Raw genomic sequence first — 19,278 nt, forward strand, 5'->3', positions numbered from 1 at the left:
AAAAACGCTGACGTTTCGCTACGCCTGCAAGAAGGCCTTGGTGTCCCCAACTCGAAATCTGATTGGTTAAAGCAACTGTTTTATCAATGCTTGTGTTATGCAGCAGAGCCTGCAGAACTGACTGACCCTGGCAACAAATAATGGCTGAAATGTGATTGGTGAAATGCTTAAATATGAAAACTCATCTGGAAGCAGTGCAACCAAAAAGCAATTAAAGGAAGCTGACAGACAATCTGGAATTATTTATTAGTATTCGTGGACAAAATATAATTAACATCAGTCTGTGATTCAGATATTTTTTAGGCCAGCAGAGAAGGCTTTGCAGGCCCTGACGGTCCACCACTGGTAAGTAATAACAATAACCAACACTGCCACAGACAGCAAGCACACACTACCCAAGACGGCAGTGCTAAAACTGGTACTGAGTATCTTCTTCATTTCTATTCGTCCGTTCAAAAGGATTTCTGAAAAAACTGTCAAAAGACACAAATGATGTTAGATGATACAATAATGTAATAATGTACATTATTTAGCTCGTATGATGCACCTGGAATAAGTCTTTCATTTTTTTTCAGTGCATCGTTGGAGTCCATCTCTGTTTTCTTTCTCGCAGCAGTTTTGATCATCTGAACATCTGCTCTGTTCCTTAAACCATTGTAAGGTTGTAAAGATGCACTTGAAAAATCTTCAGTGACAAATTGAAAAGGACCCTGAGTTAGAGATTGGATGGAGAACTGATTGCTCGCTGCTTGTCTGCGTCGGCGGAACCGCTTGTCCACACAACCCATGGCACATCTGGAGAAGGGATCATTGACGTCGCACATGAAAACCGAGCAGGTGACGTAGACCTGTCAGACAAAAGGAATGGAATATTTAATTGTTGCTTTTACGTTATCTTGTGTAAATTTGGTCCACAAATGGGACTATGTTAAAATGAGTTAAATACCTTCATGAGACTTTTTTTCTATTATCTCAAAATGACGTTTATGTACAAAACTTCTCCAGTATGTCGTAATTCAAAACGATTCAGGAACAGTTAGTGTTTCACATTGGGTGAGATCACAGAGTGAATTTAATAACATCCTAGTATTAATCTGAACACAGGGGAAAATGTCATGTTTTGTGTGGGTTTTGGTGGTCGGGTGTGTCCTGTCCGCTTGATTGTATCTGAGTTTCACCTATTGTCATTAATGCCTGTATCTGTATTTAAACCTCATGTTTGCGTGCGCCGGCATGCGAGTATTTTCTGTCTTTGTTTATGTCGCCTTTTCGAAGGTGTGCATTTTCCTCGTCAACATCCTTCCTGTTGAGTTTGCCTCTTTGTTAAGTTTTCCCAGTGTTATGTTTGTAAAGTTATTTTGTAGTTGTTTTTAACTTTAAACCTTAGAATCGTAAACTGGTAACCCCCTTTTCCCGTCTCCCTCCTCTGCCTTTGGTCCCATTCTGCTCCACAGCAGACATAACATAATGCTTGCACCAATAATGGACCCAGCAGGATCTTCCGGGCTCCCGTGTGAGATCGCCCACTGGTCTCCTCCCAAGGACTTGACGGGAGGCCATCGCCATTAACGCCGACGGGGGCCTGCCTGTCACCCACCTGTCATCACCCCTCCGCCTGCCCGCTTATGTTTTCCTCTTGTTGATCCTCCATGTAACATTCATTCCAGCCTCCTCCCAGCTCCACAAATAACCATTTTATTTTTAAATGGGACTCGGTTGACGGCGGCCCGGTGCCGCGAGAGGCAAGAGTGTCAATAGCCGGGCTCCCTAGCGGGTGCCCCGTTCTCCTCTAGTCCTGCTAGTCCCTCTCAAGCTTCCGTCCCTGCGCCCTACTTTTCTGTGCCCATTCAGCAGTGTCGTCGGAGTCCTGGTCACCGACGACACTGTAGGTGGGGACTCCAACGGCGGCGACTCTCAAGGGGGGGAGCATTGTGCGTCCCGGTCGAGGCAACCTGCAACATCGCCGTCGTCCCTCCAGAGACCTTTCAGGAGACTGTTCAGAAAGAACTGGAAGCTGCCTGGAACATCCGCCTGACTGGCCCTCTGGGCCCCTTGTCACCCTCCCTTTTTTTGGTGAAGGCTAGTTTTCTTTGGGACATCTGGGATCTGTCATGTTTTGGTGGTTGAGTGCATTTCCCTGTGCGTCCTGTCCACGTGATTGTATGAGTTTCACCTGCTTTGTCTTTTCTGGCTCTTCTTCCCTTGTGTGACTCAAGTTTTTGTCAACCCCAGTCTGTATACTTAAAACCTGTTTATGTGTGCATCGGTGTGCGAGTTTTTTGTGTATTTGGTTGTCACCTTTTCGTCATTGTGCGTCTCCCTCATCTTCGTTCTTCCCCAATAAGTTTGTTACCTTGTTAAGTTTTACCAGTTTTACGTTTATTTGGAAGCTGTTTTTTTCCATTGAACCTTACATTTGTGCACCAGCACTCCCTTTTTGTTGTATGCTTCCTTCGGTCCCACTTTGCTCCATGGCCGAGGAAATCATAACAAAAAAATGTTTTTGTTCCACATCTGACCACAGTTTTATATTCATTCTTGGTGGCTAGAACACTAAACCTTATTGTGTGAACCAGAAGATCAGTTCCCTTAAATCAGTGATCGAATCAGTCACTCCTTTGGCAAATAAAGTTAAAATTAAATGACAAAATTCTGTTCAGTCACCTGGTCACTGTCTTCAAATTTGAATGCTTGAAACTCCAAGTGGTATAACAAGGCATCAACCATTTTAGTGCTTAAAGATGGATCCTTTACACATCTGTGAAAAAAAAACATGTTTCTGCTTTACCATTATGGCCTATAAATGAGTTCTCTTTAAGGTTCCGCTAATCTTTGAACTCTAAACCCAAAAAGAATTGAAGAAAGTGGGCCAGATTATAGTGCTATCTCTACTTACACATTTAATTGGTTCCAAGACTTGTAAATAGAGCAGTATTTTTTTGTTTAGATTTTTTTTTTAAATTCGTCTCATCGTCTTCCAAAAAAACCTCCTAACTGAACCATGGGTGAGCAAACTATTCCACAAAGGGGTTGCAAGGAGTGAACGTTTTTGTTACAACGCGTAAGAGGAAATCCTGCCACCAATCTGGTATCTTAGATATCCAATCAATAGATTTTAGTCAGGTGCTTCCTTTTTCAGCAGAAATCTAATTGATTGAACGGTCCGTGATGGATTGGTTGGAATATCATAGTGATGGAAGGTGGGTTAGGGCCCGCTTCTTCATTTCATACCCACCAGAAATTTTAAATAAAGAGCAAAGTTGCTTTAACATTTAACCACACTTGACAAACTCAAGCAGGACGCAATGCTACTGCGACAATTTCAATATGAAATAAAAGAATGCTTTGTTTTGGGAAATTTCCTAACTTGGATCTTGTTTTTGTATATTGGAACAGTAAATTGCATATCAAAGTATCAACTATATCAATAATTAAATAAATTATGAATACATTTGAAGAATAAGCTATAAAGGGACACAAATTAAAATGATGTGGCGTGTAACCAAAGTGGGGCCTCAACACTAACCTCTGCAACCGTGTATAATAGAATGCAGTTTTGGACGTTTTTTAGTGATTTGAATACATGATCACTTTTGTGTTAGAAATAGCATTTTGTAGAGATACTCACCCCTCTTTGATAAGGTCATAGAAGTCAGGATTGTCAACGTTCTGATCAGGGGTGGCTTTACATGAGTCCAGGAACAAACTCACATTTGCTAGATCTGATTCAGCCCTAATTCCCAAATAAATGTTTTGAAGAAACTCCACTTGCACAGGATAAGCACTGGGATGCACCTTGCTTGAGAAGTTGCCATCAGAGTAAACATCAAATGAATAACTGAAGGTGTCAAATTTTGAATCACTAAAAATGTAGTCAGACTCCTCAACATTATAATTGGAAGAGAGAGTAGCTGTTTTGGGGAACTGGCAAGAGAACCCAACCTTCAACATCTTACTTCGGAAGACAATTTTCGATGGATCTTGTGAAGTTTGGATCTGGTTCTTGAAAAAAATATGGTTTTCTTTATCCTATTGTGAAGAGAAAAGGAAGTGTGAAACTTTCATAGATGTTATAATTTATATGAATTACTGCACAATATTAGAGATGAATTGGAAAATTGAATTCATGTTTGTACCTCAACTGTAGTGCCACAGTTGTTGAACAACACAGAGGCCATTATGTGCGTAGTATTATAGTTGACCAAGCATGATGGGTCATTCAGCGAAAGTTGGTTTACATCCACATCAGACAATGTAGATCTTTCAATGGTAATCATCATCTTGTTGGCACTGCATGTTACAGCCGTTTTACCTGTAATCATGTTAAAATACAAGGAAACGTGCAAAATATCATCTGAAAATGTACAGGTACTCTGCAACACCATATATTTCAATGTGATAATGAAGACAGGACCAGGTCAATACTGTATTTAGGGGATACTGAGTTGCTGTTGGAGTATTGTGCTACATTCGGCAATTAAGGAGCAACTTATATCTTTAGCCTCAGGCTGTAATCTTCAATGTGGGGAAAATCACCTCCTCAAAAGGACCATACAGTAATTTGCATTTTCATCACTATGCTCTTCATCTTTTGCAGATGTCTCAATTAAATGGGAACGTTTTCAATCAACTACACTTGAAATGTATTGAGAAAATTGTACAGTTGGTTAATTTATGAGTTGACGCCAAGTAAAATAAAAATAAATTAAACAAGGAAACATAAAATAAGATTAGGATTTAGGCTTAAATGACTATGTATTATTAAGTAGGTAAGTAAGTACAGTCATACCTCTGATTACGAATGTTTCTAGGTAGGAAACTTTTACGTTATGATTTTTTTACATGCAAATGGTTGACTCAAGATACAAAAAAGATCCAAGTTACGAAATACCCCAAAAAGAAATGCATTTCCTCATCCATGATTTCATTAAAAAAATATTGGATGCATTGATTCTCACTTTACATCGCTACAGTCTATTATGCTCTCATTTCATCGCTCTCATTCTATCTCATATAATGACAATAAAAGCATTTATTACTGGCGATTTTTAGAGACTAACCAAGCCCAAGGTGCTTGATTTTCTAGGAAAAAGTGCACTTTTAACCCGGTACCAGACCAAATTGCAGTAAAAGATTTGTCCACCGGGTGAAAGTGTTCTGCCGATTCAAAACCAGTCTAGAGTGCGTACGGGTGATGGACAAATAATTTTACTGCAATTGGGTAGGGGAACAGCGTTAAAAGTGCACTTTTTACCGGGAAATCAAGCACATTGGGCTCGGTAATAGTCGCTAAAAATTGCCAGTACTTTTATTTATGCTGTGGTATTCATATTTATTCATTTAATGCGGTTTTCGGCTGAATTCAAAGTCATTTTTGTGCATTTTGGGGGTTTTCGCCATTGACGTCCATGGCTGTCTTGTACCAGGGAAATCACTACCATGGACCCGGTTTAAACTTCCAAAGAGTTCCAGTATCTGTATTTAATCATTTAATGCCGTTTTCCGTGTGATTTTAGCACATTATAAATATACAAAATATTCCTGAATACTCTTGTCATGGGAAGAGTATTCAGGAATATTTTTATTAAGTGTGACATGGTAAAGTGTGTAAGTTATTAATGATAGAGGGTCACATGCTAAACGTGTTTAAGTTAAAAATGATTGCATGTGTGATGTAAAACTAGATTTGGGATTGGATCAGTCTTCGAATATTGATGCCTCCAGCCAAATAGCAAGGGTATGGATCGGTATTCGATTTTTTATGTCTGGGCTCATATATCTGAATCGCGGGGAATCTTCAGGCATTACAGTAAAGTTGGCTTGAAGATAACAACAACTGACCTGTCTGATTATTTCCCCCTGTGTTTAAAGCAATGAATTGCTAATTCAGGGGTACTACATAAGCAGCAGCACCATATTTGAACTTGTCGTAGTTGTTTAATTGATAACTCATTGGAGTTCGAGATATGCAGAAATATATACCTGTTAAATTTATTTTAATTAAATAAAAAATAAATAATTTAATAAATAATTTCCCAATATTTTAGGAAATATATATTCAAAATTATTTTCTGAGAACCTTAATTCAATTCAAAGATTAATCTCAATGTGTTCTATTCTGGTGTAATGGTCTTTCGGCGAGTTGGCTGTCGGCCAGATGTCAGTCGGCTAAATGTCTTTCGGCAAGTAGACCGGCCACGCTCTTCTTCTTGTTCATGATCATGTTTAGCTAATTTGAGCTAAAATGTAGACTGCAGTACAACCTGGTAGCCACACAATAACTGAAACCACATTTCCTACACTTTATTGAATGAGTGAATTCGGCAAGGCATTCTGGCCTTTGTCAGCTTCTCAGCTCTGACTGAGATTGAGTGGAGTTTGCGATTTTTTTCTCTGGGGATTTCAGTTTTCTCCCAAATTAAAAACAAAGGAATATACTTAATTGCTTACACAATTGAATACAAGTTTGAATAGTGGATTGTAACAATGCTCCTTGGAATTTAAAAAAGTTATACTTATCATTCCAAGTTGTACGCTGCCTTGCATCCAAAGTCAACAGAAAAAGGTTGTTACTTATTGGGGTAGACCTGCCAACTGGTTTAATAATTGTTTGTTCATGTCGAGCCAATATGGCCAAACTGGTTTTACAATGGTTTGTTAGGACAGTGGAATGTAGGATGAGCCAACTAGCTGGCCTTGCAATTGTTTGTTCGCACCACGAATTGTAAGATAGCTAACTAGCTGGCCTTGCAATTGTTTCCTTGTATTGTGGAATATGGCCAACTCACTTTGGAACTGTTTGTTCGAAACGCGCAATATAAGATAGGCTGCGGCAGTTTGAATGTGCTATAAAAATATTGTGTTTGTGTGACAGGGTAAAGTGAGTTAAACCCCCAATCCCAGAACCATTTTTACATCACACATGCACTCATTTAAAACTTAACTCCCTTTACCCTGTCACATTTGCATACAAATTAAACCTGCTAATGTCTAACCATATTAGCCCAAAGTTTTGTTTACATAAGCTCTGTCCTACATCACTGTCTTAGAAATATTACCCTGTGTTCCTGTATAAAGACCGACCTAGTGTTCATCCAGAGAGAATTGCGAGGAAGGCAGGCTGTGAGAGGTTCACAGCTGTCGGAGCATTCTCCAACCATCCTCCAGTCCGGTAATAAACCTATTTCCTATTTAAATTGATCTCACTCGTTCTTAACCTGCTCCTGAAGTTGTATTTTCAGACCTATCATACTTACTCCTTTAAGCCTAAATGTTTGAATTACAATCTTTTCTGGAAAGTAGTTTTTAAAAAATAAATTCACAAACCATGAAAGGATGGTGATTTGCTCACCACGACAACAACACACCTCATCTCTGATTGGCTGAAATACAAAGCAGAAATAATCGATTAGTTTCAGAGACATCACCAACAGTATCAAACTTATTTTCCAGAGCATTAAAGTCTCACGATTCATTTGTCTCCGCAGTGAAGCACACTGGTGCTACTCTGTACGCATCACTATATTGTGGTGTCCAGGTTAAGGTCAGTTCAGATTTTCCATGTTCGTGATCCCTGAACTCCTTTTTCATCTCGTGGGGGCCACTGACCTGAAAGTCATAAATGCTTCCACAGAAAAAAACATGAAGTCAAAAAATTGGAAACTATCTGTTTGATAACTTACTACAGTAATCCCTCGACTATCGCAGTTAATGTAGACCAGACATGGCCACCATAAACGAAAGACTGCAAAGTAGCGTTACCCCTATTTAAAAAACGGTGCTGAGTCCTAGTAGAAAGTGGATGACAGGGGAGTGACTTTCGCTTGCGAGTTTGAGCGTGGATGTTCCCAATTTTATGAACTTTGAAATTTATTAATTCAGTTTTTAACTTCAGTGCTGAGTTTTTTTTTTTACCCAAGATGGCGCCGTCACGCGGAAGCCAGTGACTCTGTCCACTCTTATTTGTTTTTCGTGTTTTACAGCCCCTCTATCTTTTTTTTAAATTACATTTTAATATTTCTTTATACATTCCTTTTTACTTTACTTTTTACTTTATACTTTTTACTTTAATGATGAGTGTGAGTATGTTAATACTTTAGTCATTTTTTTCTGTTTATGTTTCATATGTACTGTTAATGGATGTGTTTTTTTGTACGTATTGTATCTTGTGCTGACTCGGCCCTTCCGTCAAAGTTTTAAAGTCAATGTGAAAAGTTTGCCCATCCCTGTCCTAGTCGCAAGTGGAAGAAAGGGGAGTGGCTTCCGCTTGCGAGTTTTAGCGTGGATTTTCACATTTTTATGAACTTACAAAAATACATTTCTTTTCAATAAAATTTCACCCAGAAAGAGATCTGCGATGTAGTGAAGCCAAGTAAGTTTAAGCCGCGATATTCGAGGGATTACTGTATGTATTTCCCGTATGTATCATGGGCTGTATATAATATATGATATCGTTATATTCATAAAATGATGGAAATATTAGCAATTTCAATTACAGTAATACCTTCAGATACGAGTTTAATATGTTCCGGGATCGAGCTCATATGTCAATTTACTCATCTTTTTTTCCCGTAGAAAATAACTAAATACAAATAAATCCATTCCTACCCTCTGAAAAAACACTATAAACAGGATATTACAATGGATAACCCTTTTTTATTTGTTTTAATACACCACCTACTCGCAAAGTAACAAATACCTGTTGGGACACTCGCATGTCAAGGTATTACTGTAATAATAAAAGAGCAGACCAACATAGAATGATGGGCCTGTGCTTTGGCCTGAAGAATGAATTCGTAACCAACTGTGGCATGAAGCACATCACCATGTTTGGGGGTTGTTTCCAAGAACTTAGGTTGCACATGACCAAGTTCACAGTTTGGCAATGAGGGGAGGACTGAAAGAAAGACAGAATAACTGAGACACAAAAATCTACAATCGTGTACACATACTGTGGCTCTGCCTCATTTCATGTTTCTCTTATTTTTATTCTCTCTTAGAACACACTCAAGTTCATCAGGAGACATTAAAAACAAATTAAAAGAAATAACAAGAAAATGTTATTGTGAATAATATTGTTTGAAAGCCTTGACTTTGTCGTTTTGATCAAGAGACATAATCCAATTGAAATTTGTGATTTGTGGCCACCACTTCTTTCAAATATTCAGTGAATTACAAAACTGAAAATGTATACATTTCTCTGAACAATTTATTTGCTCTTGTAATCACGCAAAAATAAGAAATGCACGTTTTTGAAAATAACATGCAAATACTTCTTAATATTATAAATAGAGTGCAATAAAGGACTTACTCTCTAGACCGAACTGCAGTTTTATCTGGCAAAGAGGTAATACATTGTTATGAAAGGTCTCCCAATATGTCGATGTTCCATGTGCATGGGATAAAATGATTTTCTGGGTGGGGAAATCCGTTATTATTATTTCCAATACATAGACACCAACACTTAGGTGTCCTGTTTTTTTGAGTGTACACGTGGTCTGGGGGAACACATAAACAATGAAAATCAGTAAAAACCATGTTATTGATTGATTTCTTTATGTTCTGAATTTAAATAGAGTGCAGATAATTTGACAAGATAAGATGCTAGTACACCAAACCCTACAAATAAAATATTTTTTTCCAAATTCAAAATACAGTCATACCTCTACTTACGAAATTCTTTGGTTCCAGAACTTTTTCGTAACTTGAAAATTTCAAAAGTAGAGGTGTACTTTGTTTGTAAATTCTCCGATTTGTTCCACGGTCCTTAGACAAGTACCAACTAAACTCTTTAAAATTGGTCAAAGTGTTCCAATTTTGTATGAAAGATGTTAGGAAACATATAGAAGAAAATTATGAGGAAATTCTTTAATTAATGTCTAAAGATAGAAAAAGCTTCTGAAATTGTGCCCTGCACCGCTGAAATATTTCCCTCTGGGCTGTTATACTGGCAGACATAATACCTGTGTTTGTCCGCCAAATGGTGACAAGAGCCCGTTCTAGACGAAAACCGCCCACTTTGTAGTACATTTGAGACTTTTATGTGTGCCCTGTGTGTGTGAAAATATGTGATACATTGCATTTGTATGATTTTCATTCGCTAAATAAGGGGAATTCAAAATAAAATTACGGATAAGGAAATGCATTTAGTTTTTGGGGGATTTCGTCCCTTGGATCTTTTTTGTATCTCGAGTCACTCATTTGCATATTAAACAATTCGTAACCTGAAACTTTTTTTATCTAGAGGCATTTATAAGTAGAGGTATGACTCTATATTGCTATGCTGTTATGATGAATTGGATATGTACTTAGATACAATTCTGGAATTACCTCATCAAGAGAAATGTTATGAACTGTGGCACCTATTGAAAAGTGGCACTTGACCTGATCTCCATCTGGATCATGTGCCAACAGATGAATCTCTGAAAAACAGTTCTGTGGCAATCTGCATAAAGGATACCGTTATTAAAGTCAAAAATAGGGGCTTTAGTTGTTGTGTCACTGTGTCTGTTTCTTGTGCATACATCCACAATTTTACTTAGCAACTTTAGGAAAAAGATTGTGATCAAACATTAATAATTTAGATGAACCAGAAAAATAACACTCAAAGCTGCCCTTCAAAATTAGTTTTGCTTGTAGTTGTTAACAATGAATCACCTGTACATTCACAATTCACTTTGTCATACATTTTAATGAAGACATTCGAATTTGTGTTACATGCATTCTTGTGATGATCTTGTGCAATTTACCGGAGGGAGGACACTGACGTTGTTACTGGACAGTTGTTAAGGGACTCAGTGTCTGATCTGGTTCCGAGGTCCAAATAAGCATGGCTTGTCCAGTCAGTTTTATTATTGATGTTAGGTGGCCAGCAGCAACCTGTGTTACTAAAATGATTTTTGTTATTTTTGATATTTGTCATACTGGATAAATAAATACCTATATGTACTTCACATACATCAAATAGTATAGTGCCATTCTATGTTATTCTTATGCCCATATGTAAGTAATAATCATTGAGTTAAATGACAGCTAACTACTCTATTACATTAACATGTAATAGATATAGATAATAACATTGACCTAACTGGCTGTATATGTGGACCTTTTCTTGAGTCGGTCTGATACCGAGCTTCTCATTTATTACAAAATTAAGTGCTATAAGCTACAAGACCAGAGCATCATGCCGCAATCCAAAGAAATTCTAGGAAAAATCTATCAATCTGGAAACGGTTACAGTCTTTTCCCAGTCTTTGGGGCTCCAGCAAACCACTGTCAGGGTCATTATCCACAAATGGAGAGAACTGGAAACTATGGCAAACCTTCCTCAGAGTGGTCGGGAAGCTAAAATTACTCCAAGAGTGTGATGATAACTCATCCTGGAGGTAACAAAAGAACCGAGACAAACATTAAAAGAACTGCAGGCCTTGCTGGCCTCAGTTGAGGTCAATGTTCATGAATTCACCGATTGAAATACTGTGGTGTGATTTGAAACGGGCTGTTCGTGCTAGAAAACCCTCTAATATTGCGGAATTTAAAGAATTGCAAACAGAGGACTGGGCCAAATTCCTCCAATTCATTATGAAAGACTCATCTAAAATTATCGTAAAGGCTTGATTTCAGTTATTGCTGAAAAAGGTGGCACAACCCGTTATGGGGTTCAGGGAACAATTACTTTTTCACAGAGGGGCAAATGTGTTTGGATTTTTTTTTCTGCCGTGGTAAATAAAATCGTCATTTAGACACTGTATTTTCTATTTCCTTGGGTTATCTCTGTGTCATACTAAAATGGATTTGATGATCTGAAACCTTTGTGTGTCCTGCAGAGGGCGGACATGTCAGCGCAAATACTCAACTGCTTGACACTGATTAATCAAACTTTGCCCAGCAGATGAATAAACGAATCAGTCCAAAGTCCTGCCAACAACTGTCTGTTTTCACGTATATATATATGACTCACCCACTTTTCATTCAGAGAGAGTTGCAAGGAACAGGCTATGCGTCCGTCCGCAACTGTTAGAGCTCTCTCCCCATCCTGCAGTCTAGTAATAATCAAAATTCCTCTCACTCTTTCTGTGCGTGCCCCCGAAGCTGTTTTACAGACCCAACATTGGTGCCGAAACCCAGGACCCAACAAGCCAACAATTGCCGTAGCGATGACAGACCGCGACGAAGGGCAAAAGAAAGACTGTCAACAGCATCCTCCATTGAAAGGGTCTCCCGTTTTTCCCTGCCTGTTTTATTGATACTCGACCTCTTGTTTACACCCAGGATTCCAACCACGCTCTGCCCCCACGACCACGGATCACGGACCAAGAACAATGAGCATGGATCACGCACCACAGACAACGACCACAGATCATGGACCACGGACAACAACTGCGCCTTCAAACCAGTACACACCACACGGACTCCACGGCAACCGACCTTCCCGCTACGGCCATCAACCCGCCTGCGCCGTCCCCTCTTGTGCTCGCCCGCCTTGCGGACGGTCGAAATAAAGATTTGAATGAACCAGACTCGCATCCTTGCCTGCTTTAGTGTCCTCTATCCCCGTCCATAACACCGACGGCCATTCCCTCGCCGCTCTGGTGAGGGGTCCCCCTGGAAAGTCCGTAACAAGAAAGATTGTAGGTTCACCTTTTGATTTCTGTCTCCGTGAAGTGTGTTAATTTGAATGAGTGTTATTACGGCGGTAGTGTTGAATGTTCAAGGTCTAGACTGACATAGGTAGAACATGAATGTCCGTGGTCTAGACCGACGTAGAAAGAACATGAATGTTCGTGGTCTCGACCGACGTAGGTAGTTGATTCTGAGAGAGTTGCAAGGAACTGTTAGAGCTCTCTTCCCATTCTGAAGTCTGGTAATGAATGTATTTCCTTCAAATTGGTCTCACTCTTTATGTGCCTGCTCCTGAAGCGGTTTTACAGACCCAACATGTCAGAAACGGCTCGTTTGTCCCCCCTGGCTTGCCGTCAGGTCAGAGCAGCTGCAAAGAATCCTTGATTACCTCCTGATGTGGGTATTTAAGCACCACATAAATTGTTAGTCTTTGTCGGATTGTCCTGCATGACCCACCTACATGTTACAGCACACATCGCTACAAGGTACTATTCCCCATGCTCCCATTTTGTCTCAAGCCCTTGTTGTTTTGTATAGCCTTGTTTGAGTCATTAAAAGCTGCTGTCTTGAGAACAGCCCGTCTCGTTCTATCCTGCTTTCCCTCGACGCCTCGACGTGATCATAACAGAATGATCCGATCATCATGGGCCCAGTGGAAAGCCATCAACGTCCGCCCACCGACGCTCTCGTCGTTGCCAGCCATCCAGCTCAAAGCCCACCGACCACATGGATTCAGCGGGAAGCTCCCCAAAACGTTTAAGGGAGTTTATAATAAATACACCGTGGGGTGGGCACCTCAGAGACATTCTGGCAGCAGAGGAATCCCGACTAGGAGGTAATTCTGAGCCTCCATTGGCCCCGGTTGCACGCCCTAGCTCAGGTTTCACCTGTAAACCGACCCTTTGCTCAGCCCGCCGCACTGGGCTGCCAGCACCGCTAAATCAGAGTACCCAAGTTCCGACACCCCCTGTTCATTGCCCTAGTTATCTGAATTCAAACTCCAGCGAGTCTTTTCCTCAATGGAGGAATACTCCCCAGCCTCCATCAGCCCCGTTGGAATGCCACATATATGTCAGTCGGGACTCTGAATTTTCTGATGGTGAGGATGACTGGGAGCTAATTAATTTGTATGCTGGAGTTTCGGACTCGGACAATTTTCTCAGCCGATTCGAACTCCAATAGACTCCTCCAGAGGATGTTGACCCCTATTCCTTCTCAGATTACTCTGACCTGGATTACCCCAACCAGCATTCACCGTGTCGACTGGCCATCTACAGTGGACCACCACGTGGTGGCCGGCGGGAGGCTCAGGTAGGAGTTTCGAACACTGCCCGTCTTGTCTGTGTGGGGAGACGCAGCAGCGAGGTCTTTCACCATGTCGGCTGGCCATCTACAATGGGCCACCACGTAGCGACCGGCGTGCTGTGCCGTCCTCCCGGAGGAGGCGGCGAGCGCCGCGCCACAGGGAGAAGCGGAAGGAGGGCCTGGACGCTCGAGCCCCTGACCAAGCTCCTCACTCAACCTTGCCCGTCCAGACGGCCCGATCGACCATGCCCGTCCAAGCTTCCCGAATTCCCGTGCCGAAGCCATGCAAAATACTTCCCGAATTACCGTGCCGAAGCCCCGCAAAATACATCCCGAATTCCCGTGCCGAAGCCACGCAAAATACTTCCTGAATTCCCGTGCCGAAACCACGCAAAATACTTTCCTTGCCAGCTGGGCCGCCAGTCACACCCCTGCCGAAGCCACGACCCAGGCTTCCGGTGCCGGCTAGCCCGACGAGTTCCTGCCTGCCAAGTTCCTGCCCGCCAAGTTCCTGCCCGCCAAGTTCCTGCCCGCCAAGTTCCTGCCCGCCAAGTTCCTGCCCGCCAAGTTCCTGCCCGCCAAGGTCCTGGCCGCCAAGGTCCTGGCCGCCAAGTTCCTGCCCGCCAAGTTCCTGCCCGCCAAGTTCCTGCCCGCCAAGTTCCTGCCCGCCAAGTTCCTGCCCACCAAGTTCCTGCCTGCCCAGTTCCTATATATATATATATATATATATATATATATATATATATATATATATATATATATATATATATATATATATATATATATATATATATATATATATATATATATATATATATATATATATATATATATATATATATATATATATATATACAGTAATTTACATCAGCAGATTTTTGTATTCTTATTATGAATACAAAATGTATGTAATCCATCAAAATTGGTAAGTGGTAATGTACCTGAGAGAAATATGGGAAACATTCCATGAGATGTTTGCCATTGTGTGTTCTTCTGATTGACACCACCTGCCGTGGCCAGTATTGTCGTGGTCTGTTTCCATGACACCGTGCTTGACAAAGCTTGAACACCCCACACATGTATATGGTGATTGAAAAACACAGGTTTTCCTGCCATTCTGTCTGTGATAGAATGCCACCTACAAAGAGACGTTTTGGAGATTACTTAACATATATGGGAAATAACGGACATCTGCTGCAACAGCAATTTTGCATAATGTTCTGGGTGTGGTTTGTTTTCCTTATTGAAGATTAATGTTTTTTTCTATATATCGACAAACAATATTTTTTTTTGGTATTGGTAAACTGTTTAATTCTACCTATCAGTTAACTTAGACGAAGATGATTGTGGTTTGGGCAACAGAGATACAATAGTTTAGTGAATTTTTAACTTGAGGTAACAACCCAGATTCCAGTGAAGTCAATATATAGATTTTGTGAGATGTAGTTGGGATTTTGGGATGGATGTGTGTCCGTTCCCTTTCGTGTGACTATTGTATGCACTTCACCTATTGCCGGGGTGGCCAAGTCCGGTCCCCGTGAGCTCATATCCAGTCTGTTTTCCATATCTCTCTCCACTAACACACCTGAATCAAATCATCGGGATCAATATCAAGCTTTTGGAAAGCTTGCTGATGAGTCATTTGATTCAGATGTGCTAGAGGAAGGAGATAAGAAAAACAGACTGGATCGGGGCTCTTGAGGACCAGACTTGGCCACCGCTGGCTTATTGATTCCCTTCCATAGTGTGATCAGGTGTGTGTATATTTTAATAAACCCTGTCTGTCTATTAAAACACTGTGTTTTTGTGAGTCCTAGTCAAATCATCTGCTTTGTTTGCATCATGCAATGCCCATGTCTTCCTGGTCAGGTTTGGTTTTGTTATTTGTTCCCTACAATTGGCTGGTAACCAGTTCAGGGTGTCCACGTTTGGCTGGGATAGGCTCCTGCATCGTATCGTGAGGTACCAAGGGTTCCGATCCTCAATATAAAACATTTTCAGGAGAAGCGAGAATATGTTAGCCTTCCTTACCTAGGGTTAATCTGAGGCACTTAAAAATTGTGTCAGGCGTGTGCTAAACGCTCTTCGCATCCAATTTTTAATGTGATTACTCTCAGTTCTATTGTTGTGAGACAAGTTTGTCAGAACTTTTTTTACGGTTTATCACATAACCCCTGATCTCCTAATGAATGCATGGGTCATTTAGTTAGGCATATCATAACATGCTTTGCGTTAGAAAACATCAAATTTACAGTACCTTAAAATTTCCATCAGGGGCCTTGAGAGGCTTAAGAAAACTTGTGCTATCCCCCAAAAAATCCTCACCTAACGTTAACCTCAGAGTTGCCGACAGCATCAAGAGCAGGACATCTACTGCCATTGCGAATGTCTGTAAGAGTCTGTCAAACAAAGCTTGCTCAGTCAGTTTCCATCAAAGCTCTGAAAAGGCATTCCTTTGGAAACCACCCAACAGGTCCGACCTGACACAAATGAACAGGTTGTGGTCAAAAGTTTACATACACTTGTGAAGAACATAATGTCATGGCTCTCTTGACTTTCCGGTTATTTCGACAACTCTGATTTTTCTGTGATAGCGTGATTGGAAATGATACTTCACAAAGTGTCATTATCCTCCGGGTACTCTGGTTTCCTGCCTCATTCCAAAAACATACATGGTAGACTGATTTGACACTCTAAATTGCTCCTCGGTATGGGTGTGAGTGTGCATGGTTGTCCGTCTCCTTGTGGCTTGTGATCGGCTGACCACCGATTCAGGGTGTCTTTCCGCCTCTTGCCCGGAGTCAGCTGAAATCAGATGAGATGAGAAAAAAGTTAGCATTAAATAGAACAAAAAAGAAGTCACTTGAGCAGTACAACCAGGATGTATGTCCGTAGCGGTTTGGGTGCAATAATAGCATGAGATACGCAGGTGTCAAGGCTGATAATTTAATACTACATAAAATATATCCAAAAATATGAAAAATATTGTTTGTTTGTTCAGAATGTTTTTAACCCCCCAATAAGTCATCACCTTATCGCGGTGGTGGCGTTTGTGCTATGCTATGCTGTCTAGGGCCTTGTGCCCCTGATAGGGTCATCCATGGCAAGCCTGGACATGGGGGACACCACACTGGAGCCAGGCCTGGAAGAGGGCTACGATGGCGAGCGCCTATGTCAGAAATGCCTCCGGGTGTGTGGTGGAGTCGGACCCAAAGATATTTTAAAGAAATTTATAACATTTGGCTACCTTTATAATTGAGTTCTGATATTGAGGGGCCACTAGTTCTAAGTGTCTTGACCAATAATTAGCCGCATTGTGATTACGCAGATTACGCATGCACAAGCAATACAGTGGTACCTCGGGATACGAGCTGAATTCTTCTGGGACTCAGCTCGTATGTCGATTTACTCGTAACTCAAATGAACGTTTTCCATAGAAATGAACTAAAAACAAATTAATTCGTTCCAACCCTCTGAAAAATCAGGATATTGGATTGGAAAAACATTTTAATTGTTCTAATTCGCCACCTATTAACAAATAACTATTGGTTTAATATTACTACAATGTGTTTAATAGTACTAAAATTAGACGGACAGCGAGAGAGAGGAGGAGACTTTTTGCACGGCAACGCGCTCGTAACATAACATAAACTAATTTAAATGAACTTGGATTATGATGCAGACAATAAAAAAAAGTTTAATGTAACCTTACACTAAAACTTAATTGTGATTTTGTTTTAATACCTTGATACCTTTCTTCTCCCGGCTCTATTTGCCCGGCAACCTACAACCGAGGGTTGTTTGGTTTTGTATTTCCTTCAAATTAATCCCAAAATGATGCACCCAAATGTCCTCCCAATAGGATAACACATGACCACTTGCCAACGAGAAGTAGTATATACTCCTCTCGTAGTATATTCTCCTCGCGTTCGCTCCGCCATTCGCACTGTCTAACGGGGAAAAAACACACAAAAAAATTCAACGCTCCACCCAGTGCTCGTAAAGACATTGCACGAGGGAGTTGCAACTAGAAAGACAGTACCCATGATGTCCGCTGTATACTCATATATCAAAATTTGTCACGTGTCTCAAGATAAACATTTGCCTGAAATTTTACTCGTATCTCAATTTGGTCACATGTCGGGCCACTCGTATGTCGAGGTACCACAGTATGGCGTGTGCGCACTTGCGTGCACTGTGCACAGTGTACACAGCATTTGACCTTGAATGCATGAATGTGTGTGAAGGCATGTATTTGCAAATTTCTCACACATAATTTTGGTTCTGCAACCAATAATTTATCATTTTAGCATAAACATAGTAAATATATTGACATCGTTAAAGCCCAATTGAAAATATGTTCATGGCAATATACTGCAATACATTTCTAACAATTATTGGAGAGGATTATTGGATTATAAGGAGACGGACAACCATGCACACTCACACCCATACCAAGAAGCAATTTAGAGCCGACCATGTTGTTTTTGGAATCTAGGCAGGTCTGGAGAGAACATGCAAACTCCACACAAGTGGACGTGACCTGGATTTGAACCCAGGACCCCAGCACTAACCACTCACATCATCGGGGCGCCCAAGAAGATATATATGTAAATAAATATAATATAATACATAATATACAAATTGCAAATTCCCTTTGATAATTGTTTTCATACAGGTTGCTTGTTTTACCAGGTTTCCATACCATATGTTTTGAATTAATGTTTTGTCATGGCATTATGTGTCCAGCATTTGCCAGATACTGGTACTGGTGCAATCCTTGGTGTGAGCTAAGATAAAGTGAAAAAAAAATGTATACCAATTTTTAGTTACAAATTATGGGTGTGTATTATAAAAGGGCGCGCATTATCCTCCGATAAATACGGTAGTTCAATAGCAATTACAAAACAGCTTCTTCTATTTTTTTAATCCAAATTAGTAATTATTTTATAACTATTATTTAGTTTATATATATATATATATATATATATATATATATATATATATATATATATATATATATATATATATATATATATATATATATATATATATATATATATATATATATATATATATATATATATATATATATATATATATATATATATATATATATATATATATATATATATATATATATATATATATATATATATATATATATATATTTATACAATATATATATATATATAATATATATTTATAAAAAAAAAGTTAAAAAAAGTCACAGAGACCACACATCGTTTTATTATATACTTTTTTTTATACCCTAACCCTAACCCTAACCCAACCTCGAAACCGAAGTAATGATTGACATTTTAGGCCCGACCGTCGGGTTGGGTTCGGGCT

The 19,278-nt window shown here is 40.0% G+C and overlaps 1 protein-coding gene across 1 annotated transcript; it reads right to left on the reverse strand.

The window, feature by feature from the left end:
• Window positions 1-227: 227 nt before the first annotated feature.
• LOC144194816 (uncharacterized) lies at window positions 228-16,419 on the reverse strand. The gene is made up of 13 exons (XM_077714140.1): window positions 16,184-16,419; window positions 14,868-15,064; window positions 10,749-10,886; window positions 10,330-10,444; window positions 9,311-9,497; window positions 8,755-8,896; window positions 7,469-7,624; window positions 7,327-7,382; window positions 4,137-4,312; window positions 3,629-4,029; window positions 2,665-2,758; window positions 548-848; window positions 228-473 (listed from the first exon to the last, which is right to left on the reverse strand). Exons 1-13 carry the CDS (start codon window positions 16,304-16,306, stop codon window positions 289-291), a joined length of 2,271 nt encoding a protein of 756 aa, XP_077570266.1. The 5' UTR covers window positions 16,307-16,419; the 3' UTR covers window positions 228-288.
• Between the last annotated feature and the right edge of the window lie 2,859 nt (window positions 16,420-19,278).

The sequence above is a fragment of the Stigmatopora nigra genome, chromosome 3, assembly GCF_051989575.1.
Source record: "Stigmatopora nigra isolate UIUO_SnigA chromosome 3, RoL_Snig_1.1, whole genome shotgun sequence".
NCBI lineage: Eukaryota > Metazoa > Chordata > Actinopteri > Syngnathiformes > Syngnathidae > Stigmatopora > Stigmatopora nigra.

Bases quoted from the DNA above. Each gene is read 5' to 3' on its own strand.
- LOC144194816 (XM_077714140.1), bottom strand. From the start codon at position 16,306: ATGGCAGTAGATGTCCTGCTCTTGATGCTGTCGGCAACTCTGAGGTTA. The intron at 10,887-14,867 runs GTACATTACCAC...AAATCATTTTAG, and splicing joins GTTTCCCATATTTCTCTCAG to TAACACAGGTTGCTGCTGGC. The intron at 10,445-10,748 runs GTAAATTGCACA...TCCTTTATGCAG, and splicing joins ACGTCAGTGTCCTCCCTCCG to ATTGCCACAGAACTGTTTTT.